This window comes from Pelobates fuscus, chromosome 6 (assembly GCF_036172605.1).
Source record: "Pelobates fuscus isolate aPelFus1 chromosome 6, aPelFus1.pri, whole genome shotgun sequence".
NCBI lineage: Eukaryota > Metazoa > Chordata > Amphibia > Anura > Pelobatidae > Pelobates > Pelobates fuscus.
In genome coordinates this window covers 53,279,132-53,306,524 of record NC_086322.1, presented here as the reverse complement: position 1 = coordinate 53,306,524, position 27,393 = coordinate 53,279,132, and the positions used below count along the sequence as shown (strand labels likewise).

At 39.5% G+C, this 27,393-nt stretch overlaps 1 protein-coding gene across 1 annotated transcript in view; it reads right to left on the bottom strand.

Moving 5' to 3' along the window:
* Nucleotides 1-26,997, bottom strand: part of HTT (huntingtin) — a 188,178-nt gene extending 161,181 nt beyond the window's left edge. The window contains exon 1 of the mRNA XM_063457723.1: nt 26,796-26,997. Coding sequence (XP_063313793.1) covers nt 26,796-26,893 — 98 coding nt within the window. The 5' untranslated portion in view covers nt 26,894-26,997. The remainder of the gene's footprint in view (nt 1-26,795) is intronic.
* Between the last annotated feature and the right edge of the window lie 396 nt (nt 26,998-27,393).

Below are 27,393 nucleotides of genomic sequence, written 5' to 3'. Positions count from 1 at the left end.
GAGGGTTAGATTTGGGATTAGGATTTGGTTTAGAATTAGGGCTTGGTTTGGGATTAGAGATTTAGATTAATATTAAGATCGCTACTTTCCAAAGATATGCATATGGGGTATATTTGTACTGAGAAGATGTTGCTGAGTACAGCTAAGATAATTTTATGACAGTGGGAAAAAGGATATTTAACCCCTTAAGGACCGGCCTGTTTTTGCGATGTTTGTACGTTAAGGACCAGAGCAGTTTTAACACTTTTGTGGTGTTTGTGTTTAGCTGTAATTTTCCGCTCTCTCATTTGCGGTTCCCATACAAGTTATATATTGTTTTTTTCACGACAAGAAGGGCTTTCTTTACATACCATTATTTGTATTGTGTCATATATTGTATTTAAAAAAAAATAATAAAATATGGTGAAAAAAAAAAACATGTTTTTGGACTTTTACTTGAAAAATCTTTTACTTATCTACAAAAGCTAATGAAAAAAAACTGCTAAATAGATTCAAAATTTTGTCCCGAGTTTAAAAACACCCAGTGTTTACATGCTTTATTGCTTTTTTTGCAAGTTATAGGCCTATAAATACAAGTAGGAAATTGCTGTTTCAATATATATATATTTTAAATGTATCAATAGTGACATTGTTACACCGTTATCTGTCATAAATCCCCGAAACACACCTAACATGTACATATTTTTTAAAGTAGACAACCCAGGGTATTCAAAATGGGGTATGTCCAGTCTTTTTTAGTAGCCACCTAGTCACAAACACTGGCCAAAGTTAGCATTTATATTTGTTTGTGTGTTAAAAATGCAAAAAACGCTAACTTTGGCCGGTGTTTGTGACTAAGTGGCTACTAAAAAAGGCTGAACATACCCCATTTGCAATACCTTGGGTTGTCTTCTTTTGCAAATGGTATGTCATCATGGGGCTAATTCTCATTCCTTGGCTACCATACGCTCTCAAAGACAACCTAACCAATCTGACAAATTTCAATTAAAAAAAAAAAGTAAAATCAAGCCTTATATTTGACCCTGTAACTTTCACAAACACTATAAAACCTCTACATGTGGGGTACTGTTATACTCAGGAGACTTCGCTGAACACAAATATTAGTGTATCAGAACAGTAAAATATATCACAGCAATAATATCCTCAGTGAAAGAGCTGTTTGTGTGTGAAAAATGCAAAAAACTTCACTTTCACTGACAATATCATCGCTGTGATATGTTTTACTGTTTTGAAACACTAATATTTGTGTTCAGCGAAGTCTCCCGAGTAAAACAGTACCCCCATGTACAGGATTTAGGGTGTCATAGAAAGTTACAGGGTTAAACACAGTGCTAGCAAATTAAATTATCTGGACTTTTGGCCTGGGTTGGCAGGCAGGTCCCTCAAATTGCAATCATTAAAATTACTTAATTAGGTAAAAATATTACATAAATATGCACGTAGAATTTTAATATATATACATATTTATGTATTTGACGTCTACGTGTATATTTATGAAATTATTTATGTAATTATGTATGTGGACATATGTATATTTCGTATTATTTTTATTTATTTATACATAGATATATATATATATCATTACATTCTAAGTGTATTTTGATATAAATATATATATATATATCAATATCAAAATACTGTTAGAATAAAATTGTATATATATATATAATTTTTTTTAATTATTAAAAATTATTTTTATTTTTGTTATTTATTTTTATTAACATATTATTTGTATTTTATAATAATATATATATATGCCATATATAGTTATTATATATATTGTATATATTCGTGTGTAATTTAAATATAAGTGTATTTTTATATTAATATACGTATATATAAATATAAAAATACACTTAGTGTGACATTATATATATGATATATAGATATATATATATATATATCATATATATATATATATATATATATATCATATAAATATATATATATATATATATCATATATATATATATATATATATATATATATATATATATATATATATATATATATATATATCATATAAATATATATATATATATATATATCATATAAATATATATATCTCATAAATATATATATATATATATCATATAAATATATATATATCTCATAAATATATATATATATATCTCATAAATATATATATATATATCATATAAATATATATATATATATCATATAAATATATATATATATATATCTCATAAATATATATATATATATATATATCTCATAAATATATATATATATATATATCTCATAAATATATATATATATATATATCTCATAAATATATATATATATATATATATCTCATAAATATATATATATATATATCTCATAAATATATATATATATATATCTCATAAATATATATATATATATATATATATACATATATATATATACACACACACACACACACACACACACACACACACATTTTTTTTTTTTACACTTTATTTTATGATTTTACAGATGCAGGGAGACTGCCTGTCAGCACAGACAGTCCCCCTGCAGGCAGATACACAGACCCCTATTGCGGTCATGTGATCGAGTGATCACATGGCCATGGGGTCCTGATCTGCCGAGGGGGGACTGCCCGGGCAGACAGGCAGTCCCCCTGGACCAGGAGGAGAGCTGATCGCCGCCGTGGGACCGACGGCGATCAGGTAAGTTGCCCAAAACCGTTATGACGGTCCTGAACCGTCAGTGGTCCTTAAGGGGTTAAAAAATAATCATCAGAAATACTATGTGTATGTAAAAATGTTAAAATAAAAATGAATAACACAAACTTTGAAACAAAAGGGTAACAAAATGTCACTTCAATAAAGCTTATAGTATGTTATATGAGGGTCCCCATGTTGTCCACTTTTGTAAATGGTATGCATTGGTGGCGTTATTTAAATATATGAGCGACTAAAATGACCCAAAATGAAACAATGACCATTCGTCAATTTGCCATTTAAAAAACATAAATTTTACTTACCGTAAATTTCTGTTTCCTGAAGATTAGAGGCAGTGCTTATACCACAGGGATTTCTAATCTGGAGGGAAAAAACAGGCAGGCAAATCTCCAAACATTTAAACCCTCCCCTAATTACCTCCTTTCCAATAAGTAGCAGCTCCTCCTGAACATACCCAGAAAATACATAAGCCAAATAGCTGCAAAATTACTGAGTTTATTAGAAAAAGGGGCGGGAATTGTAGCACTGCCTCTAATCTTCAGGAAAAATAAATTTACGGTAAGTAAAATGTATGTTTTTCCCTTCAGATTAGAGGCAGTGCTTATACCACAGGGATATAATAAAGCAGATCCTGAGGGCGGGTTTCATTTCAGGCCCAGGACGTAGAAACAGCTCTAGTAGAATGGGCCTTTATAGGGCCTGCAATTTCCGTGCCACTCTTGGAATAAGCCAACAGAATACAATCCTTCAGTCATCTAGCCAGTGAACTCTTCGAAACCTTCATACCTTTTCTTGTGCCCTTGAACAAGACAAAAAGACTTATCCTTCCGGAAGGATTCCGTAGCTTTTAGATATTGCAAAAGACATCTCTTTACGTCTAGGCAGTGAAATTTACTTTCCAAGGCATTAGACGGATTCTGACAAAAAGTCGGCAACACAACTTCTTGGTTGACATTCGAAACAGATAAAACTTTAGGGATGAATGAAGGATCGAGCTTTAGAACCACCTTGTACTGATGAAAAACCAAAAAAGGAAAATTCGCCCGAAGAGCTTGGATCTCACACACTCTTTTAGCTGATGTAATAGCCACCAAAAAAATGGTTTTTAACGAAATAATCTTCAGGGAAGCTTCATCCAATGGTTCAAAGGGTGGCTCACAAAGCGCGGAAAGGACCAAGTTTAGATCCCAGGGAGGACAGGTTTCCCTAACATAGGGCACCAAACGTGTCAGAGCTCTGAAGAACCTTGAAATCAGAATATTTGAGGCTAAGCATCTGAGGGAGAAGAAACTGATAGCAGAAACTTGTAATTTCAATGAAGCAGGTTTAAGACCTTTTGCAAATCCCATCTGAAGGAAACTTAGAATCTTCTGGATGGACGCGGAAACAGGGTTGACTTTAAACCTACAACACCACTGACAAAATATCTTTGAAAATATCAAATCCTAGCGTAGATCCTCGAAGTAGATTCCTTGTTAGTTGCCAACAAAATTTTTATAACTTCAGGATCCAGACCTTTACTCTCTAAAATCTGGAGTTCAGAAACCAGGCCGTCAATTGGAATCTCCGAAGGGTCGGAAGAGGCACCATGGCGTCCTCTAGTATTTCTTCCGATAGAGGAAGCTTCCAAAAGGTGGCCCCTGGAAAGTTCAGAAGAACCGAGAACCAACTTCTTCTTGGCCACCAGGGAAGGATTAGGATAATCCTTATATTTTCCAGCTTTATTTTTTGAAGTATTCTGGGAATAAGAACTACTGGCGGGAAGATATATGCCAGGTTGAACTTCCATGGTACTGACAGGGCATCTATGATATCTGGCTTGTCTGCTGGATTTAGGGATGCAAAACGTCTTGTCTTCCTGTTTATTCTGGAGGCCATCAGGTCTATCTCCGGAACACCGAAGCGGTCTGTAATGAGCCTGAAAATTCTGCATGACAGGGACCAATCTGTTTGTTTCAAATGATGCCAGCTCAGGGCATCTGCCACCACATTGAATTTTCCTAAAATGTGAACTGCTGAGATCGACATAAGGTGAACTTCTGACCACAGCATGATCTTTGAACAAAGACTTTCTAATTTTGTTGATCTTGTACCTCCCTGTTTGTTCAAATATGCCACTGTCGTTCGATTGTCTGAACGAATCTGAATATGTTGATCTTTGATGAGAAACTGAAATGCCAAGAGCGCCATCCATACGGCCTTTAATTCCCTGAAGTTTGAGGCATTTCTCATATCCTTCTCTTGCCAACACCCATGCTTCTTTATGTCTCCCAAATGGGCCCCCCAGCCCAGTGCCGAGGCGTCTGTTATTATAGTGAAGGACTTCATCCGGAATGAAAGACCTGCGTGCAGGAATCGAGAAGAGGTCCACCAATGCAGACTTCTCAAAGTTAGATTGTTGAACCTCATAAGCCCCTCTAGGCCGAGTTCCTGTCGATTCCAGACTTGCAGAATGTTTCTCTGTAGAGGTCTCATTCTGGCTTTTGCCCAACCGACTGCCGGGATTGAGGCTGTAAACAGACCCAGTAAGCACATGGCTTCTCTGATCGAAAACACACCTTTTTCTCTGAGGTTCCGGATTAATCGCTTGATCTTTAGTTTCTTCTCTTCTGGCAGGAATAACTTCATAGCGATAGAATCCAAAATTAGACCCAAGAACTGAATCCTTTGAACTGGCACTAGTTCCGATTTGTTGAAATTTATTAGCCAGCCATGATTTTCCAGCGTTATTATAGCTGTCCCCAGGTCTAAATGTAGCTGATCTTGAGACTCTGCAATCAACAGCCAGTCGTCCAAATAAGGAATGACAGAGATGCCCATACCTCTTAGAAAAGCTGAGACGACTACTAGAAGCTTTGTGAATACCCTGGGCGCTGATGACAGGCCGAAAGGCAGTGCTCTGAATTGGTAATGTCTGGTTACCGATTGGAAGCACACAGCAAACCTTAGAAGACTTTTGCTGGATTCTGCTATGGGTACATGAAGATAGGCATCTTTTAAATCCAGGGACGCAAACCAACTTTTTGGATGAATAAGCAGAGTAGCTGATTTTACTGTTTCCATGAGGAATTTCTTTTTGATAATCCACCTGTTTACGGCTTTCAGGTCTAAAATGGGTCTGAACGAGCCATCTGGTTTTGGCACCAAGAAAAGTCTTGAATAGGTGCCTTGATGTCTTTCCTTTAGAGGAACTTCTTCCACCACTCTTTTTTGTAACAGACTTGATACTTCTCGCATCAGAGAGAGTTCCATATCTAGAGAATGAACCTCGGAACATAGAAACATTTTCTTTGGGGTTTGTGATAATTCTAGAGCGTATCCATCCTTTATCACTGCGAGGACCCAGCGATCTGATGTTGTCTTTTTCCAGTGATCTAGGAAGTGACTCAACCTTCCTCCCACAGGCCTGGCGTCATAATTTTTTATTTCTCTTGTCTGTAAATCTTTCCTTCTTCCTATAATCAAAGGCTCTTTTATGTTGACCCCTGAATTAGGTTCTACGAAAGGAACTTCGAAATGAGGGAAGCGTCTCCGATTTCCGGCTTCGAAACTGCTTCCTATGTGACTCCGGTAAAGCTTTTCTTCCTTCCTTCATCTGTTTTAACAGCTCATCCAATTTCGAGCCGAACAGTCTTCCTGGTTCAAAAGCTAGTTCACACAGTGAATTTTTAGATGCCGCATCTGCTGACCAATTTCTACGCCAAAGTGCTCTTCTGGCGACTGTTGAAATACCCATATTCTTGGCCGATAATTTCAGGCTTTCTGCAGAGGCATCTACTAAAAAATCAGCTGCCATCTTGATATTTTTTTAATAGTTTTACCGGATCTTCCTTTGCTTCTCCCGTATAGACCTTTTCCAGCTCTTCCAACCAAAGTTTTTGGGCCTTGGCAACGGATGCCCCCGCAATCAAAGCTATAGCTTGGGCTGCTGAAGAGATAAACAACTTTTTTAAGGAGGAGTCCATGCGTTTTTCCATGACATCCTTCAGCCCGCTTGAGTCCCCAATCGGTAATGTAGTCTTCTTTCCTATTTGAGCAATAGGAATGTCCACTACAGGGACTGTATCCAGCTTACAGTCTTGTTCCGCTTCTATGGAAAAGAGAGTTTTAAAATGTTTAGAAATAAACTGCTTGTGACTCGGGAATTTCCATTCTTTTAAAATCAACTCCTTAATCTGTGGGTGAAAAGGAAACATTTTGGGCTTTTTCCCTGTTTCCTTAATTTCAAAAATGCACTGCACTTCTTTAATCAATTTCCCAATGGCTTCTTCTGGGAATGCAAATTCCTCATCTGATGAGTCACTACCGGAATTTTCGCCATAATCAGAACCACTAGTTCCTGAACTAGTATCGGAAACTTCCCAAGATCTCAGTCTTTTCTTAGCATGTTTTACAATCTGTGAATCCTGGGCAACCGAAGCCTGGACTGACTGCAATGCTGCCGACTGCATATCCACAAATGTTTGCTGCATACTCTGTTGCAACCAGCTGAGAAATGTGGACATTTCTGTTCTTTTTGCTTCCTCTGAAGCTTCTTTTGAACACAATGAGCAAAGTTTCTTTTTACAACCATCTGGCATAGGTTGGCCACACACAGAGCACATTAAATGCTTGGCTTTAGATGTACATTTCCCCTTCTCAGCAACTTTATCCAGATTTTCAGGATTAGACATACTGGGAACAGAAAACAAGAAAGGGAAAATAATCAAAATTTTCTCCTTAAAGATTCAGGCTAAAACCATTTAAAATAAAAACTTAATCAGTCTTACCTTAAATGGCCTGAGAGTGTGTTGGAGGGCAGGTGAGAAACACACTTTGCAACCGTTCTGAGAGCTCCTGGCAAACAGAGGTTGCTGCTGGTAATTGCTCCTTTTAAGTCCTGTAAGCCAAACCAAAACGCCAAGTTCAAATTTGGCGCCTGAATCAAGGTTCGCATTGCGCATGTGCATAGCGCTCTGCGACTCCCTGGTGGAACGCAACGCAACCTGTGCGTGCGTTCCACCGACAGGACCTCCCAGCCGACACACGCCTGCGTCCTTCGTCAGACCGGCACCTGGCACGGCAAGAGACGGCATCAGAAAAAGGCAGGGACCACGCCGTCCGGCGTGTGAAACGCTACTTACCCGGACATAAAGGAAGCAGAGCCTCCCGAGCCTCAGCCCTTCTCACCTGTTTCCTGGAGAACCTCCTGTCTAACCTCCCCTGCCGAAGGCAGGCAAAGAACTGGGTATGTTCAGGAGGAGCTGCTACTTATTGGAAAGGAGGTAATTAGGGGAGGGTTTAAATGTTTGGAGATTTGCCTGCCTGTTTTTTCCCTCCAGATTAGAAATCCCTGTGGTATAAGCACTGCCTCTAATCTGAAGGGAAAAAACCTGTAATGGGCCGGGTATGATTTTAGCCCTGTATTTTTTCACAAAAACCTGGCTAAGGTGTACAAAGGAGGTCATTTTGTACTCAGGAAATATAGCTGAGAATAATTTTGTGATTTAATTTACAGTAACATATATCAAGTTTCCAAAATTAACTACTAAAATACAACATGTGTGTATAAAAATGCAAAAATAAAACAATATGATAACATTTGAAAGTAATTGGTGCCAACATAACTGTATAATAAAGCTCAAAATATACCATATTGATACCGGAGAAACTGACGGAAGCCAAGCACAGAGAGATGGACACAGGTTTCTTCAGAAAGGAAGAGATTCTTTATTGGATCACCGATCGGGACTCAGAGGGACTAGCGTCACCAAAATACAGCAAAGTCTGAGCCCCGGACAATAGTGCAGGCTCCTTATATAGGCATATAACTCCTCCCATATTAAGCTCCACCCGCACATTCTCTTAACCAATCAACACAAATAAGAATTAACTTCCTGTTTGACCGCATGGCTTGTCCAGCACAATGGAGGAGGGGGAATACTATATCCTGTATTCTTGCACATGCTCCGTACACTACTGATCGTATCTTGCCACGTGCAACTAACTGATCGATACGTCAGCATATGCACGTACACATGCCACGTGGTAATCTCGGCCTACTAAATTTATTTTTACCGAGATTCCACCACAATATGACATAGCCAGTGGTGTCTACTTTCACAAATGGTATGCATTTATGGAGTAATTTTAACTGTCAAACTGCTACAATGCCCTAAAATGTGATATAGACACACCAAATCCATTTATCAAAATTCTAATTGTAAAAACTGTAATGGTCAGGACTCGTTTAAGGCACTGTAGCTTCACAGGATAGTGTCAAATACATACATTGGGGGTATTGTTTTATTCAGAAGAGTTTGCTGAGCATAATTATGGGGTTTTGATCACAGTGGCACATACCAGACTTGAAAAATGACCCCCAAAAATGTAATGTGTATGTAAAAAATGCAAAAAAAAAATATTTTACCACAAAGTTTGACATAAACTGGTGAAAAAATGGCATCATGCTAAGGCACAATATATACCATATGAGATACACTGTAGTGTCTACTTTCACCAATGGTAGGTCATTGAGGGATAAATTCAACAGTTAAACTGCTACAATGCCCCAAAATGAGACTTGCTCCCTCAAATTCATCTATCAAAATTATCACTGTGAAAACTGAAATGGTCAGGTCTCTTTTATGGCACTATAACTTCACAGGATAGTGGCAAGGACATAGATTGGGGGTATCATTTTACTCTGTTGATATGGCTGAAAACAATATGTTTTTTTTTACAGCAGTAGTATATATCAACTTTATGAAATACACATTAAAAATCCTTGTTTTATGTGTGTATGTTAGAAATCTGAAAAAAAACACAATTTTACTACACGATTTAGCAGAGATTGGCAGCGAAATGGCTACGTAAAAAGTGTCAGAATACCCTTTGGTAAATAGCCTGTGATGTGTGCTTTATATAAATATATACTTTTGTGCAGCAATTTTGCTTTCTGTGATGGCTATTAAGCTTACAAGACAAGCATGCCAAATTCTAAAATTGCTCCACATTAAAAAAAGTTTTTACTCCTTGTATTTTGTGACCTGTAACTTTCAAAATAAGCTGAAATCCTAGACATATTATGTACTCTGAAAATCAGAACAACCAATTGAATATTTTTTAAATTACTTTCCTTAAGCTGCACTTATTATACACACGTTATTATTGCCTAAACTGTGGAAAAAAAACAATTTATTTTTTTTCATTTTTTTAATAATAAATAAGAATTTATATATGTATATGTCACATCAGATTAAAGCCCTTTTTGTCCTTTAAAAAACGATATATAACATGTGTTGGTGTAATAAATAAGAAAAATGCAAACAGAGGTTGAACACAAACAGCAAAAAATGCAAAAAATGCTTGTGTCCTTAAGGGTAAGTCCAGTTTTTGAAGCTGCGTCCTTAAGAGGTTAAGTGCAGCTTAAACCTAATGGCTGGCGAGGAAACATTAGCAATGCAATGCACAGTACAATGACTATATTCTAGTCCAGATAAAGGTAAGGCACACCAGGCAGACGTGTCTGCGTGAATTCTGATTTCAATCTAAGAAATAATAACATCAAAATAACAAACGCCCTCCTAGATAGTAATGCGATCGGTCGGATTTTATAACGGCAGATATGCTAAACAAACTGTCACAAGTAAACTAGCTTCTACAGCCAGGATATATACAGCATATGTTGAGTGTGTCATGGAGGCATGTTAGTGGTATACTTTAGGCACAGTTGGATGAGCGTGACCTTGGATGAGTAGTGGCATCTGACCGGGCCGTGTTACTTTCCTCGGCTCATAGTTAGTGAGATCTAGTGGTCGGCTGCGCATATTTCTATTCAATGCAGGTCACTCATTCGTTGAGAGCAATCAGCTGGCACTCATGTAGTGAGTTACTGGCATCATCAGCACCCAGATCCTGCACCGCTGTAGAAGCTGGACATAATAAGCCTGCTGCAGGGGAGACCCAGTTTTTGGCTGTGTGAATGTTTTAAAAGGAACATGAAGGGCACCATAATTAAAATAAAGTGGTTATCATAGAAATAGTTTAACTCTAAAGTTGGTTCTTAGCATCATTTCTCGCTGACCCAATCGACAGATGATGTTTGAAGCAGTCTGCTGACATTCCAAGCCAATCAGTAGCTCCCATTCATCTAGATGAGGAAACATCAGGGTCCTCCTGTCGCCATAACTTCATTTCAACAAAGTTTTATAGTATCTGGAGTGTGCCTTTAATACACTTATTAGGAGGTGGCAATAGGTGTGGTTGAAACATCTTAATCAATTTGAGGAGTGTCCACAAATGTTTGCTGTATATGAACCTGGAAGGTTTGCCACATGAATGCTTCAAACTAGTGGATTTGGAAAACTTCTACAGCTCTGCTACAGTATTGGCTTGGTTCTTTCAACCTAAATTGTCAAAATTTGGTGAACCCCACCGAACCCAACCCAAATTCAGGTGCTAAATACCGGTATGTCTAGTAACAAACAGATTTAAAATCCTATCCAAAATAATCACTCTTTCCCCTTTTCAAAAACTGATCAACTGAGATAGCTGCCTATCAGGGAATCTCTGACCAGAGCAAACCGCAAATCAGCGTTTTTATTACAAACTACAAGCACTATTGACAAGTTTTGAGGTAGAATACAAGTTATCCGGTTATACTAATAACAATCGGAGCATTTCAGACAGAGGCAACATTCAAAGGAAGATTTTCTTGCTGTAGCATACATACAGTGCACATTCCTAATTCCACCTTTCCTACAGACCAGGTTTACAGGAAGCAATCATTCTGTGACCGTGTCATTGCATCTGATCAGTCCAACGCAGGATGCGTGGAGTTTGGTTTTGTTTGTTTTTTTGCACAGAATGCAAAAATCTTTTATATCTCAGCTCCATCCTTCTGTCTCTCACATCCAGGAAGATAAGACAAGAGTGCAGCAAACGTAGCACATTTCCCTATGTTTACAGATTTCTATAAAAAGCAAAAAAGGCAGAGACCAAGTTTTATTTGTATTCAACTGGAATTTCAATCATATGTCCCAACATTTCAAATGGACAAAGAAGTACACTTATTTGAGGGGTGTGAGTGTAGCTTTGCTGAGAAATAACATAAATTTTACTTACCGAAAATTTCTTTTTCCTGAAGATTAGAGGCAGTGCTTACACCATAGGGATATCCAATCTGGAGGGAAAAACAGGCAGGCAAATCTCCAAACATTTTAACCCCTCCCCTAATTACCTCCTTTCCAATAAGTAGCAGCTCCTCCTGATCATCCCCAGACAATACATAAGCCAAATAGCTGCAAAATTACTTAGTTTATTAGAAAAAGGGGCGGGAATTGTAGCACTGCCTCTAATCTTCAGGAAAAAGAAATTTTCGGTAAGTAAAATTTATGTTTTTCCTTTCAGATTAGAGGCAGTGCTTACACCATAGGGATATAATAAAGCAGATCCTGAGGGCGGGTTTCAGTTCACTACTGCTTGAAGCACCCTGCGCCCAAAAGCTGCATACTCCGAGGCCAGTATGTCCCACTTGTAGTGTCCTGAGAACGTATGGAGAGAGGACCGATTAGCAGCTGAACAAATTCGAGACAGAGACGTAGCTGCACGCAGAGCCCCTGACGGCGAAACAGCTCTAGTAGAATGTTCCTTTATAGGGCCTGCAAATTCCGAGTCACTCTTAGAATAAGATAACAGAATACAATCCTTCAGTCATCTAGCCAGAGAACTCTGCGAAACCAACATACCTTTCTGTGTGCCTATGAACAAGACAAACATACCGATATCCTAACGGAAGGATTCCGTAGCTTTAGATATTGCCAAAGACCTATCGTTACGTCTAAGCAGAGAAAATTACATACCAAGGCATTAGACGGATTCCGACACAAGGTCGGCAAAACCACTTCTCGGTTGACATTGGCAACAGAAAAAACTTTAGTGATACCTGAAGGATCGAGCTTCAGAACCTCCTTGTCCTGATGAAAACCAAAAAGGGAAAATACTCCCGAAGCGCTCGGAGCTCACATACTCTTTTAGCTGATGAATAGCCATCAAAGGAAAACGGTATCCAAAGAAAACATCTTCAGGGAACTGCTTCCAATGGTTCAACAGGCGGTACTCAAAGCGCGGAAAGGACCAAATTCAGATCCCAGGGAGGACAGGTTTCCCCAACAAAGGGCACCAAACGTGTCAGAGCTCTGAAGAACCTTGAAATCAGAAAATTCGAGGTGAAACATCTGAGGGAGAAGAAACCGATAGCAGAAACATGTAAACTAAATGAAGCAGGTTTAAGACCTTTGCCAATCTCATCTGAAGGAGGCATAGAATCCTCTGGATGGACGCGGAAACAGGTTTGACTTCAAACCTACAACATCGCTGAAACTTCCAAATCCTAACGTAGAACCTTGAAGTAGATGCCAACAAAAAAAAAATTTTTATAACTTCAGGATCCAGACCTTTACACTCTAAATCTGGAGTCCAGAAACCAGGCCGTCAATCGGAATCTCCGAAGGGCCGGAAGAGGCACCATGGCGTCCTCTAGAATTACTCCTGAAAAGAGGAAGCTTCCAAAAGGTGGCCCCCGGAAAGTTCAGGAGAACCGAGAACCAACTACTTCTTGGCCACCCTGGACGGATTAGGATAATACTTACATTTCCCAGCCTTACTTTTTTGAAGTATTCTGGGAATAATCACTACTGGCGGGAAGCTATATGCCAGGTTGAACTTCCCTGGTAATGACAGGGCATCTATGAAATCCGGCCTGTCTGCTGGAGTTAGGGATGCAAAACGTCTTGTCTTCCTGTTCACTCTGGGTGCCATCAGGTCTATCTCCGGAACACCGAAGCGGACTGTGCTGAACTTGAAAGTTCTGCATGACAGGGACCAAAACTGCTTGTTTCAAATGATGCCTGCTCAGGGCATCTGCCACCACATTGAACTTTCCTAAAATGTGAACTGCAGAGATTGACATCAGGTGCACTTCTGCCCACAGCATGATTATTGAACAAAGGCTTCCTAATCTTGTTGATCTCGTACCTCCCTGTATGTTCAAATACGCCACTGTCGTTCGATCGTCTGAACGAATTCGAATATGTTGAACTTTGATGAGAAACTGAAACGCCAAGAGTGCCATCCATACGGCCTTTAATTCCCTGAAGTTCGAGGAACTTCTCATATCCTTCTCTTGCCAGGACCCCTGCTTCTATACGTCTTCCAGATGGGCCCCCCAGCCCAGCGCAGAGGCGTCTGTTGATATGATAGTAAAGGACTTCATCCGGAAAGACAGACCCCAGTGGAGGAATCGAGAAAATGTCCACCACTGCAGACTTTTCAAAATTAGATCGTTAAACCTCATCAGCCTATCTAGGCCGAGTTCCTGTTGATACCAGACCTGCAGAATGTAACTTTGTAGAGGTCTCATTCTGGCTATTGCCCAAGCGACTGCCGGGATTGAGGCTGTAAACAGACCCAGCAAGCACCTGGCATCTCTGATTGAAAACATACTTTTTTCTCAGAGATTCCGGATTAACCGCTTGATCTTTTAGTATCTTCCCCTCTGGCAGGAATAACTTCATCGCGATAGAATCCAAAAATAGACCCAAGAACTGGATCCTTTGAACTGGCACTAGTTCCGATATGTTGAAATCTATTAGCCAGCCATGCTTTTCCAGCGAATTGATGGCTGTCCCCAGGTCTAACTGTAGTTGAACTTGGGACTCTGCAAAAAACAGCCAGATGTCCAAATATGGAATGACAGCAATGCCCATACTTCTTAGAAAGCTTGAACTACTACTCGAAGCTATGTGAATACTCTGGGCGCTGATGCCAGGCCGAAAGGTAGTGCTCTGAATTGGTAATGAATGGTTACCAATTGGCAGCACACCACATCCGTAGAAAACTTTTGCTGGATGCTGCTATGGGTACATGAAGATAGGCATCTTTCAAATCCAGGGAAGCAAACCAATTTTATGGGTGCATAAGCAGAGCAGCCGACCTTACTGTTTCCATGAGGAATTTCTTTATGATAATCCGCTTTTTACGGCCTTTAGGTCTAGGATAGGTCCGAACGAACCATCTGGTTTTGGCACCAAGAAAAGTCTTGAATAGGTGCCTTGATGTCTTCCTTTAGAGGAACTTCTTCCACCACTCTTTTAGTAACAGAGTCGATACTTCTTCCTATAATCAAAGGCTCTTTCTGTTGACCTTTGAAATAGTTTCTAAGAGAGGAACTTCTAAATGAGGGAAGTGTCTCTGCGTTACGGCTTCTAACTGCTTCCCATACGATACTGGTAAAGCATTCCTTCCTTCCTTCACCTGTTTCAACAACTCATCCAGCTTTGAACCGAAAAGTCTTCCAGGTTCAAAAGATAGTTCACACAGTGAATTATCAGGTGTCGCATCTGCTGACCAACTTCTAAGCCAAAGTGCTCTTCTGGCGACTGTTGAAATACCTATATTCTTGGCCGATAATTTCAGGCTTTCTGCAGAGGCATCCACTAAAAATCAGATGCCATACTGATATTTTATAATAGCTTTAACGGGTCTTCCTTTTCTAGTTCTTCCAACCAAAGAAATATGGGCCTCGGCAACAGATGACCCCGTAATCAAAGCTTTAGCTTGAGCTGCCGAAGAGATGAACAACATCTTTAAGGAGGAGTCCCTGCGTTTAACCATGACATCCTTGAGGCCGCTTGAAACTCCAATTGGTAATGTAGTTTTCTTACCTATTTGAGCAATAGGAACGCCCACTACAGGGACAGTATCCAGCATACAGTCTTGTACCGCTTCTATGGAAAGAGAGAAATAAAAACTGTCTAGCCAATAAACAGCATGTGACCTGGGAATTTTCCATTCTTTTAAATCAATACCCCAATCTGTGGGTGAAAAAGAAACCTATAGGACTTTTACCCTGTTTCTTCAAGTTCAAATGCAACTGCACATCTTTAATCAATTCCCCAAATGGATTCTACTGGGAATGCAGATTCCTCATTTGATGAGGCACTGCTGAATTATCGCCAACTCAGAACCACTAGTTCCAAACTAGAATCGGAACTTCCCAAGATCTTAGGCTTTTTGTTAGCATGTATTACAAGCTGAGAATCCTGGGCAACCGAAGCCTGGATTGTCTGTAATGCTGCTGACCACATATCCACAACTGTTCGCTGCATACTTTGTTGCAACCAGCTGATAAAGTGGACATTACTGTTCTTTGTGCTTCCTCTGAAGCTTCTTTGAACACACAGAGCAAAGTTTTCTTTTTACAACCATCTGGCATAAGATGGCCACACACAGAGCACATTAAATGCTTGGCTAGATGTACATTTCCCCTTCTCAGCAACTTTATCCAAATTTTCAGGATTATATACTGGGAACAGAAAACAAACAAGGGAAAATAACAAAATTTTTCCCTAAAGATTCAGGCTAGAACCATTTAAATAAAAACTTAATCAGTCTTACCTTAAATGGCCCGAGAGTGTGTTGGAGGGCAGGTGAGAAACACACATTGCAAACCGTTCTGAGAGCACCTGGCAAACAGAGGTTGCTGCTGGGGACGCTCCTTTTAAGTCCTGTAACCAAACAAAAACGCCCAGTTCAAATTTGGCGCCTGAATCCAGGTTCGCATTGCGCATGTGCATAGCGCTCTGCGACTCCCTGGTGGAACGCAACGCAACCTGTGTGTGCGTTCCACCGACAGGACCTCCCAGCCGACGCACGCCTGCGTCCTTCGTCAGACCGGCACCTGGCACGGCAAAAGACGGAATAAATTCTGAGGGACCACGCCGTCCGGCGTGTTAAACTCTACTTACCCGAACATCAAGGAAGCAGAGCCTCCCGAGCCTCAGCCCTTCTCACCTGCTTCCTGGAGAACCTTCCTGCATAACCTCCCCTGCCGAAGGCAGGCAAAGAACTGGGGATGATCAGGAGGAGCTGCTACTTATTGGAAAGGAGGTAATTAGGGGAGGGGTTAAAATGTTTGGAGATTTGCCTGCCTGTTTTTCCCTCCAGATTGGATATCCCTATGGTGTAAGCACTGCCTCTAATCTGAAAGGAAAATTAACATTTTAGTTGCATTCATTATTAGTAATTCAGAGCAAGTGTATCTTATTTACACAGTGATTTTTTTTGTTGTAGCTTCCAGACTAATAATTCTGAGTATTATTGCTGCGGAGTTCTGTTATACACTCAGAAACATCAACAATATGGAGCTCCTAAAATAACATTTTTTAAAAAAGATATACAGATCTGGGTCCAAAATAGGAACGGTCCCTCCAAAATGTCCCTAAACTTGGGAGGTATGCATTAATTGCAAGAAAAGGCTCAATTTAGCAAATGCAAGCAAAATCTAAAACCCAACTGTGTTTATTTTTTGTTTCCCCCCTTCGAATGAGCATTGGGTCCTGCAAGCACTGCAATCCGCCAATAACCGGTCAGAGAGAATTACTGCATGCTTCTCTATGACGAGCCAGCACAGCATTGCCCATGTGCACGTCAGCAAGGTAGGTCTAGGAATGAGAGTCGGGAAGGTGGCTTGAAGTCATACTTCCAAGGTTATTAACTATTAAAATGAAAATAAAATTAGGGGGGCAGGGGGGGGGGGGGGACTACTTTAGGCGCTATAAAACATCTTCAATTAAAATCGGTGATGTCCAACTGGCGGCCCGGGACCACTAGCAGTGCTGCCCAGCTGTCGTCCGTGCTGCCGGTATCCTTAAATATGCCAATCCCACATAATGTTAACAAATAAGGGAGTTATCTATTATACAAATAATATATAGTTATTTATTACTTATATTCATTATCTGTATTATATATTAGATGTGCTACCCAAGACAATTCCTCACAGCGTGAGGACGTCCAGCGACGCTCTAGCACAGGTTTTCTATGCTATGCAGCAGGAAGTGCCCTCTAGTGGCTGTCTAGTAGACAGCCACTAGGGGAGGAGTTAACCCTGCAAGGTAATTATTGCAGTTTATAAAAACTTTATAAAAACTGCAATAATTACACTTGCAGGGTTAAGGGTAGTGGGAGTTGGCATCCAGACCACTCCAATGTGCAGAAGTGGTCTGGGTGCCTGGAATGTCCCTTTAATGCAGCCCAGGAAAGCCTAAAGGTTGGACACCCGAGAACTAAATTAACCTTTGCTATGATACTTGAAATTTAGCTCAGATACACTATATGGACAGAAGTATTGGGAAAACTGACCATTATATCAACAGGGACTTTTATGCCCTCACATCCTAAATATGTAGACATTAATATCTAGGTGGTCCCCCAACCCTCACCCCTTTGCAGCTATAATAGCTTCCACTATTCTGGGATACCATTTTGGAACGGATCTGTGGGAATTCTTGCCCATTCATTCAAGTAGAGCATTTGTGAGGTCAAAAAGGCCTGGATTGGAATCTCCACTCCAGTTCATCCCAAAGGTGTTCGATGGAATTGAATTCAGGGCTGGTCAAGTTCTTCCACACCAAACCATGTATCTAAGGACCTTGCTTTGTGCACAGTCATGCTGTAATAGAAGAGGGCCTTCCCCCAAACTGAAGCCGACGGGGCGTAGGTACTCCGAGTACAGGAGGTCTATCACAGTGTCAATATTATTATATCCCTATATGGTTTAACAGTACCCATTTTGCATAGGTTTAAAAAAAATTAAAATTAGAGGTCCAATAAGCTACCCAGAAAACTTATGTGAAAGAGGATAACATTCTAGCATTCCTGGTGGCACTAATCATGTGATAAATTGATGCTAGAAAGGTAATAAATACGTCTTTTGAACTGTGTTAATGCATAGCATGCTTGTTGACTTTATAGATAATATAAATTTGGTGTGAGTTACAAACAGAATCCCATGTCTTGGTGGCAGTAGCACTTAGATACTACTAGTATGACTTGTTCCAGAGAATGCTGAATTTACCAGTGAGATAGCGCAGTGGATAGAGTTTCTGTGCAGGGCCTCACTTCCCTGCTAGGCAGCAAGGATTGTGCCATTCACTTCTCTTTATCTCCCTCATCAACACTGTCAAAGGTGAACCGTGGGAGGCTGTTTGAGCATGTATGTATATGGAATGCAGAGAGAGAAGGTGGCTTGTTAAACATGCATATGTGGCTGATTTTGTATGTGCAAATGTTAAGGGTAGCAGGGAACAATGGCATGGCTGGGTCTAGGGCAGATCAAAATGTAATCATCACGATGTTACAGTCATAAGCACCGTGCAGAACTAAATAATGCAGCACAATGGTTTAACAGTGTTTCAATTAATCCTGGGCCCTGCATTACATGCAAATGTGTGCTCTCATAGTTGTATAGAGAAGGGAAAAGAAAATTGTGTTAAAATTAAATGTCTATTCCCCTATCCCTTTCAAGGAAATTCTCGTAGAGGCCAAGAGGATAAAAAAAGAAGTAAAAACACCTAGCACAGTCAGTATACTACTCCAGAATCATGAAAAAGAGCAAGACATCTCTCTCTCTCTCTGTAATAGTTTAAAAACACTAATGCGAAAGACTAACTCATAGGCATCCTCTACCTAACAAAAGGCTGTGGGCTAAATTTCCATGATGTTCGAGAAAGATGTCAGCAGAATATTGAAAGCTTGTTGTTGCGTACTTACCTTTGTATTTATTGCTCCTCTCTATGCAGGAAAACAATGTACACAAACCGACTAAGAATAGCCATCAGCTAGCGACTGAATCTAAAAATGTTCAAAAGGTTGTGGGTTTGCCATTGTATCATGGTTCTTAGTGCCATTTTAAATGGATACGGACAGATAACTTCAGATTAATAGGGTTTTTGTGTAAAGGGACTGTCCCTGCAGTGTCTCCTCTGTAAACACTGCCTTATTTACTGGTAACATTTGTCCCTTAGAGAGGTCATCATTCAGAGAGCCAACAGAGGTGTTTCCTATTATGGACCAGCAATCCTCACAGGACAGAGGTTCAGCATATTCATGTTCTGCACACAGGTGGCAAATGATACTCAGAGATGCACTCGATTAACGCACCTATATGAGGAGATGTCGTCGATTGGCGCCTGCTCTGTAAATTGCAACACATATACAACAGCAAATAGAAAGTGAACAGCACACTCAAAACAATATACCACAAATCATGACGTGTGTCATATAAAAATATACCCTTTTAAGAGATTCTTGTATGGTAGCTCTAAAGATAAAAAACAAACAAACAAACAAACAAACAAACAAACAAACAAACAATCTCATAGGGCAATACAGCAGTAACAAGCTGATATAAAATGGGATATATATATAGGATCCTCCATCAGAGATTGTTGAAAGTTATTGATAACAGCTAGGGTATTTCCATTGCACATAAGCCAGAAGATTGTTGGAGAATCTCAGAGTTTCACAGCATCTCCTGCAGATACTTTCTATTTGTGCCGTTTATCCCATTTTATAATCACCTTGTTACTGCTTTGTGGTACACGGTCACAAACCAAACTTTTTTCAGTGCGCTGTATGTCTATATCTTGTGGTTGCTTTCACAGTGTTGACTAGCTGCAATTGCATATATTGCACATTATAATTAGCGCCAGTATTTTTACACTTTTCTATTCTACATTTACAACAGCCCCCATGCTTCCCTAAGAAGAAGCATTGAATTGGCAGTGGTCATCAGAAATAATGATCCCTGGCAAGGGAGGAGTGGTGGCTGGTGTGAGACCAGCATGGCGAATGATTAAGGTAGGGTTCGACAGTGGCAAGACTTATTTTTTTTTTTGCAAAACGAGAGTGGAGCTTCCATAACCATCTTGTAAATTCCCTTATGGTCACTTGGAACAAATTATAGGAAAAGGCAATAGATAGAGGACCCATTTTGGTAACTACAAAAATGAAAGTACAACAACATAGATCATAACAGGTAAAGCCACCAGGAGCTAGTACCAGAAAGGAAAATAATACACCTCACAATACAACTCCAAACGTGACAGTTCCACGTGAAAATATTTATGCGCAATTCATATTTATCCAAGTTGAATGTACAAGTACTATACATCGGCACTTTAGTGAATTAACCTATACGCTTAAGATGTTAATAAAGTAAGAATTTCAAGTTTCTGCTTTCAATGTGGCTACTTTAGCCTTAAAGTGGCACTGTCATGCCGAACTTACCTTTCCCTAATCACTTCCTCTTCTCTCAGAATCTGTTCTCCATATCTGTTCTCTCTCTTCCCCCCTCCCCCCCCCCCCCCCAAGCTATAGTGGGGGCTATTCAACTAAACAGGGGACATACAGTCCCCCTTAGCCCCCACCCATGAGCGGTGGGTGGGGCTTCTAAAGGACAATGTGGGGGGAAAACCTATTGTCCTTCCCCCCAACCCCCACCCATGAGTGGCGGATGTGGGCCCTAAATGACAACGGGGCGGACCTATTGTCCTCCCCACCCATGAGCGGCGGGTGGGAGGGACCTATTGTCCTCCCCAACCATGATACGGCGGGTGGGGGCCCTAAATGAAAGTGGGGTGGGGGAGGGGAGACCTATAGTCTTTCTGACAAATTATTTTTCACAGAAATTCCAGCCCAGCCAAAAGATACACTGAGACAAAGTAAGGACTACTTTGTCTCTGTATTTCTCCCCTGCCTGACTTTCTCAAACTCAAGGAAGAGTCTAAGAGTCAACACCAACAACTGCAGGGAATTATAAATAATAAAATAATAATAATAATAATAATAATAATAATAATAATAATAATAATAATAATAATAATAATAAATCCATAGAGCCAGCAAATTCCATGGTGTGCTGTACAATGGGTGGACTTTCAGACAGGTAATTGTAACCAGACAAATGGACGCACAGCCACAGAGGGGTTGAGGGCCCTGCTCAATGAGCTTACATGTTAGAGGGAGTGGGGTATAGTGACACAAAGGGTATAAGTAGGGGTAATGAAATAGGTTGCTAGAAAAGTATTTACTGATGACTTAGTAGGTTATTTTTGACAGCTGCAGGAAAGGAGTCATGGGGGGGGGGGGGGAAATGTATCTATGGAGTATCTTGCGGTCTCACATGGATACTGCATAGACCTCAATGCTATACGCTCGCTCACGCGCCAGAGTACAGCAGTGCCGCTGGCTCCATTTAATAGTAGCAAAGCAAGCAAGATGGCGGCTCCCATGAAGGACAGGTCCATGTAAGTAATATCACCCATGCCAGCCCCCCTCGCGGTGATGTAACCGTCTGAGTACTTTGCAAATTCAGCAAAGCCCCCAGACTGTGACAGTGCTGCTTTAAGATACATAATAGTTCTAAGGTTATTCAGCATGAAATAGAGCCTAATTATGTAGCATGACACTGTGTATTCATGCAATATTTACATTTTTAGGAAATCCAATTAAACCAAGTTATCCAAGCTTAGATAATATGCATTTTTTTCCACAGTAAAAATTGAATAAAAAACAAAAATTCAGGAAAAGACCTTAATCTTATCGTTATTCAAATCTATATACAAACAATAAACATTACCATAAGTGCTAGGTTTCAAGATTGTTTGGAGTGAATTACATTGTAGGTCGTAGGTAGGTCGTTAAGTGAGGACCACCTATGTAAGATAGGTGTCTTGTCATCCACAGGTACATAAACATATTTAGCCCAGGTGCTGTGACATAAGCAGGTAAAAAATATATACAGTGTTATCCACAAGTACATACATTTTTTTAGCCCTGGTACCATGTTATCCACAAAACATGAGCTTATATAGTTCAATGCAGTGAAATCCATAGGCATATAACATGTATTCCAAGTGCTGTGTCATCCGTGGTTATATAAAAACACATTTATTCCAGGTGCTGTGTCAACGAGGGGGGACATGTCATCTGTGGGTAAACATTTACAGTCCAGGTGAGTCTTTACCCGTGGCTATGAAGATGTATGTAATGCAGGTGCTGGGTCACTCCGAAACAAACAATGCACATACTCCAGGTACTTTACTATCCCTAAGCACATTACATATGTGGGACGGTTTTGGTTTTATGCCCAGGTGCATAATGTATATATTGCTGGTGCGGGACTAAATCCAGAAAATAACATACATTTCAAGACTGCAATATATGTATACCTGTGCATTACACTATCATTCACAGGAGTTAGGCTACAGGACATATACATTTCAAGTGTCCAGCTATTCCCATGCACATTTGGTGCAAATTCTAGAATCTATATTAATTTTGACTACAGCACACATATACAACAAGTGAACCAACGTTGTATTACTAGAACAGTTTTACACAGAGTGCACACCATATAAATATCCCGGATACCACGTTATTCCCAGAATTCTATATTCCAAGTGCTGAATTATTCCCAGGTAAATGCAGTATACAACAGGTGTTGGGTTTCCCCGCCTCAGGTACACAATATATTATTTCAGGTGCTAGGCTCTATTCAAAAACACGATGAATATTAGATTACAAGCAGAAACAACCGTTATTGTTGTTCTATGATATTACACTTTAAAGGGTTACAGGTTACAGTAAATAGAGTTTTAATTACTGCAACTGCTATTACACTTTGATGTATTACTTTTCTTAATTATCATTACATGTAAAGTTATTGTTGCTAATGTTTACAATGATATGATTTGTAATTATTAGTTTTCAGACTGGGTAAACATCATGGCTTACTGTCACAGTGACAATTGCCCGTATACTTATCCATGTGCAACAAAACAAAAAAAACTAAAAATAATAAATATAACAATAACTCAGATAATATTAATGATTGCAGCATTAATAATATCAATAAAATTAAGTGTAATAGTAATAATAAGAGTAACAGCATTAAAGCAACAGTGTAGCTTTAGGAATACGAATCTGTGTTCCTGACGCTACAGTGCTGGTATCCCTTATATCCCTCCACCCATTTGTACAAAAATAAAAAAATAAAAGAAACAAATTACTAACCTTTTGTCTGGCGCCAAGTCTTTCTTGACGCCGACGCAACCACCTCCTTGTGTTGCGTCATCCTGGAGGCACGGTCCAATCCAGTGCTCCTCACAGAGGAGCATGGTGGAACGTAGGCGCATGTTTAGTGGTCACCACTATGTGCCTACGACTCCAGCACAGAGAATCATTAAATATAATGACTCTCTACGGCCGACTGTGATGGAACTGCTCATGCAAGCGTGACATTACGGTATATCACGATATGAGTGTTGTGATGTAAGATAACCCGAGGTCTTGGAGGTGTGGCTTGAAGCCAAATAGTATATTACTAGGTTTTGGGATATCCAGGGGGTTGCATGACTGGGCACTATAACAACTTTAGTAAGATGATTGATAATCAGTATTTACAGCACCAGTGATTTTTAAATTCAGTATAGTTTCAGTGAATTATTAATAATAAGTATTTACAATGCCAGTTATGATATTTATAATCAGTATAGTTATTATTATTATTATTATTATTGCCATTTATATAGCGCAGATTCCGTAGCGCTTTACAATATTTTGAGAGGGGGGATGTAACAATAAATAGGACAATTACAAGAAAACTTACAGGAATAATAGGTTGAAGAGGACCCTGCTCAAATGAGCTTACAGTCTATAGGAGGTGGGGTATTAGAAACATTAGGATAGGAAATATCAAGTAGGAGTGAAGCAGAGCTGGAGGAGAGAGCAAAGCACTATCCCATAGGAGAGCAAGAGACAGGTATGTAAGGGAGAGATTACTCTGGGAGGCCATACGCTTTCCTGAAGAGATGGGTTTTAAGGCCCTTCTTAAATGATTGAAGACTAGGGGAGAGTCTGATGGCAGTAGGCAAGTTATTCCATAGTTCCAGTGATATTGATATTATTTACAGTACCAGTTATGATATCTATAATCAGTATTTATAGTATCAGTGGTATTACTGATTCTAATAAGGTCAGTATTACAGTAGCAGTGATAGTATTATTAATGTCCGTATTACAGTATCAGTGATAGTATTATTAATGTCAGTATTACAGTACCAGTGATAGTATTATTAATGTCAGTATTACCGTACCAGTGATAGTATTATTAATGGCAATATTACCGTACCAGTGATAGTATTATTAACGTCAGTATTTCAGTACCAGTATTAATGTCAGTATTACAGTACCAGTGATAGTATTATTAATGTCAGTATTACAGTACCAGTGATAGTATTATTAATGTCAATATTACAGTACCAGTATTAATGTCAGTATTACAGTACCAGTGACAGTATTATTAATGTCAATATTACAGTACCAGTGACAGTATTATTAATGTCAGTATTACAGTACCAGTGACAGTATTATTAATGTCAATAGTACAGTATCAGTGACAGTATTATTAATGTCAATAGTACAGTACCAGTATTATTAATGTCAGTATTACAGTACCAGTATTATTAATGTCAGTATTACAGTACCAGTATTATTAATGTCAGTATTACAGTACCAGTGACAGTATTAATGTCAGTATTACAGTACCAGTGACAGTATTAGTCAGTATTACAGTACCAGTGACTATTATTAATGTCAGTATTACAGTACCAGTGACAGTATTATTAATGTCAGTATTACAGTATCAGTTACAGTATTATTAATGTCAGTATTACAGTATCAGTGACAGTATTAATGTCAGTATTACAGTACCAGTGACAGTATTATTAATGTCAGTATTACAGTACCAGTATTATTAATGTCAGTATTACAGTACCAGTATTATTAATGTCAGTATTACAGTACCAGTGACAGTATTAATGTCAGTATTACAGTACCAGTGACAGTATTAATGTCAGTATTACAGTACCAGTGACAGTATTAGTCAGTATTACAGTACCAGTGACAGTATTAGTCAGTATTACAGTACCAGTGACAGTATTACAGTATCAGTGACAGTATTATTAATGTCAGTATTACAGTACTAGTATTATTAATGTCAGTATTACAGTACCAGTATTATTAATGTCAGTATTACAGTACCAGTGACAGTATTATTAATGTCAATATTACAGTACCAGTGACAGTATTATTAATGTCAGTATTACAGTACCAGTGACAGTATTATTAATGTCAATAGTACAGTATCAGTGACAGTATTATTAATGTCAGTATTACAGTACCAGTATTATTAATGTCAGTATTACAGTACCAGTGACAGTATTAATGTCGTATTACAGTACCAGTGACAGTATTAGTCAGTATTACAGTACCAGTGACAGTATTAGTCAGTATTACAGTACCAGTGACAGTATTAGTCAGTATTACAGTACCAGTGACAGTATTAGTCAGTATTACAGTACCAGTGACAGTATTATTAATGTCAGTATTACAGTATCAGTTACAGTATTATTAATGTCAGTATTACAGTATCAGTTACAGTATTATTAATGTCAGTATTACAGTATCAGTGACAGTATTAATGTCAGTATTACAGTACCAGTGACAGTATTATTAATGTCAGTATTACAGTACCAGTATTATTAATGTCAGTATTACAGTACCAGTATTATTAATGTCAGTATTACAGTACCAGTATTATTAATGTCAGTATTACAGTACCAGTGACAGTATTAATGTCAGTATTACAGTACCAGTGACAGTATTAATGTCAGTATTACAGTACCAGTGACAGTATTAATGTCAGTATTACAGTACCAGTGACAGTATTAGTCAGTATTACAGTACCAGTGACAGTATTAGTCAGTATTACAGTACCAGTGACAGTATTAGTCAGTATTACAGTACCAGTGACAGTATTAGTCAGTATTACAGTACCAGTGACAGTATTAGTCAGTATTACAGTACCAGTGACAGTATTACAGTATCAGTGACAGTATTACAGTATCAGTGACAGTATTATTAATGTCAGTATTACAGTACCAGTATTATTAATGTCAGTATTACAGTACCAGTATTATTAATGTCAGTATTACAGTACCAGTGACAGTATTACAGTATCAGTGACAGTATTATTAATGTCAGTATTACAGTATCAGTGACAGTATTATTAATGTCAGTATTACAGTACCAGTGACAGTATTATTAATGTCAATATTAAAGTACCAGTGATCGTATAATATCGGTCCCTGCCCCCCTCTCCCCCGGTTACTCACGGTTTGGGTGCCGGTCCCCCCTCATCCCCCCCTCTCGGTTACTCACGGTTTGGGTGCCGGTTCCTCGGGTACGGCCGGTCCTTGCTGCTGCTGGAAGGATTTCAGGGACTCGAACGCCCTCATCAGTTTCTCCATGGTGGCCATGTCCTCTCCGCGGCCCGGGGCGCTCTGCCCGCTGTCAGTCCGTGTCAGGCCGGCAGCCCAGCGCCATTACCGCCGCCACAACCGGGAGCGAGCGCGTCACACTGACAGCTACACCGACGCAACCTAACCCGCTACCCGCATCAACCAATGACAGCCGCAGGGCCCAGCGCAACAGCCAATCAGCGGCCAGGGCCTGCCGACATCTGCAGCGCTGTGATTGGTCAGTACGCAAAGCAAGGGTGTACGGAGTGCTGCAGGAAGCAAAGCAGTGGGCGGGGTCTAGTGCAAAACCCGCCCGGTGGCAGGGAGAGCACGTGGTTACAAGCCAGGGCTGACAGACAGGCTTCCTAGTAAATAGACTGATGGCTGGTCATGGCAGCATTGGCCATAGGTGGGGATATTATGGGATGGCTGCTCTGCTCACTGTTTGGAAGATGGTGAAGCAAAAAAAACTAATTGTGATTATTAATTATATTTAAAGTGCATCTGTCATATAAATA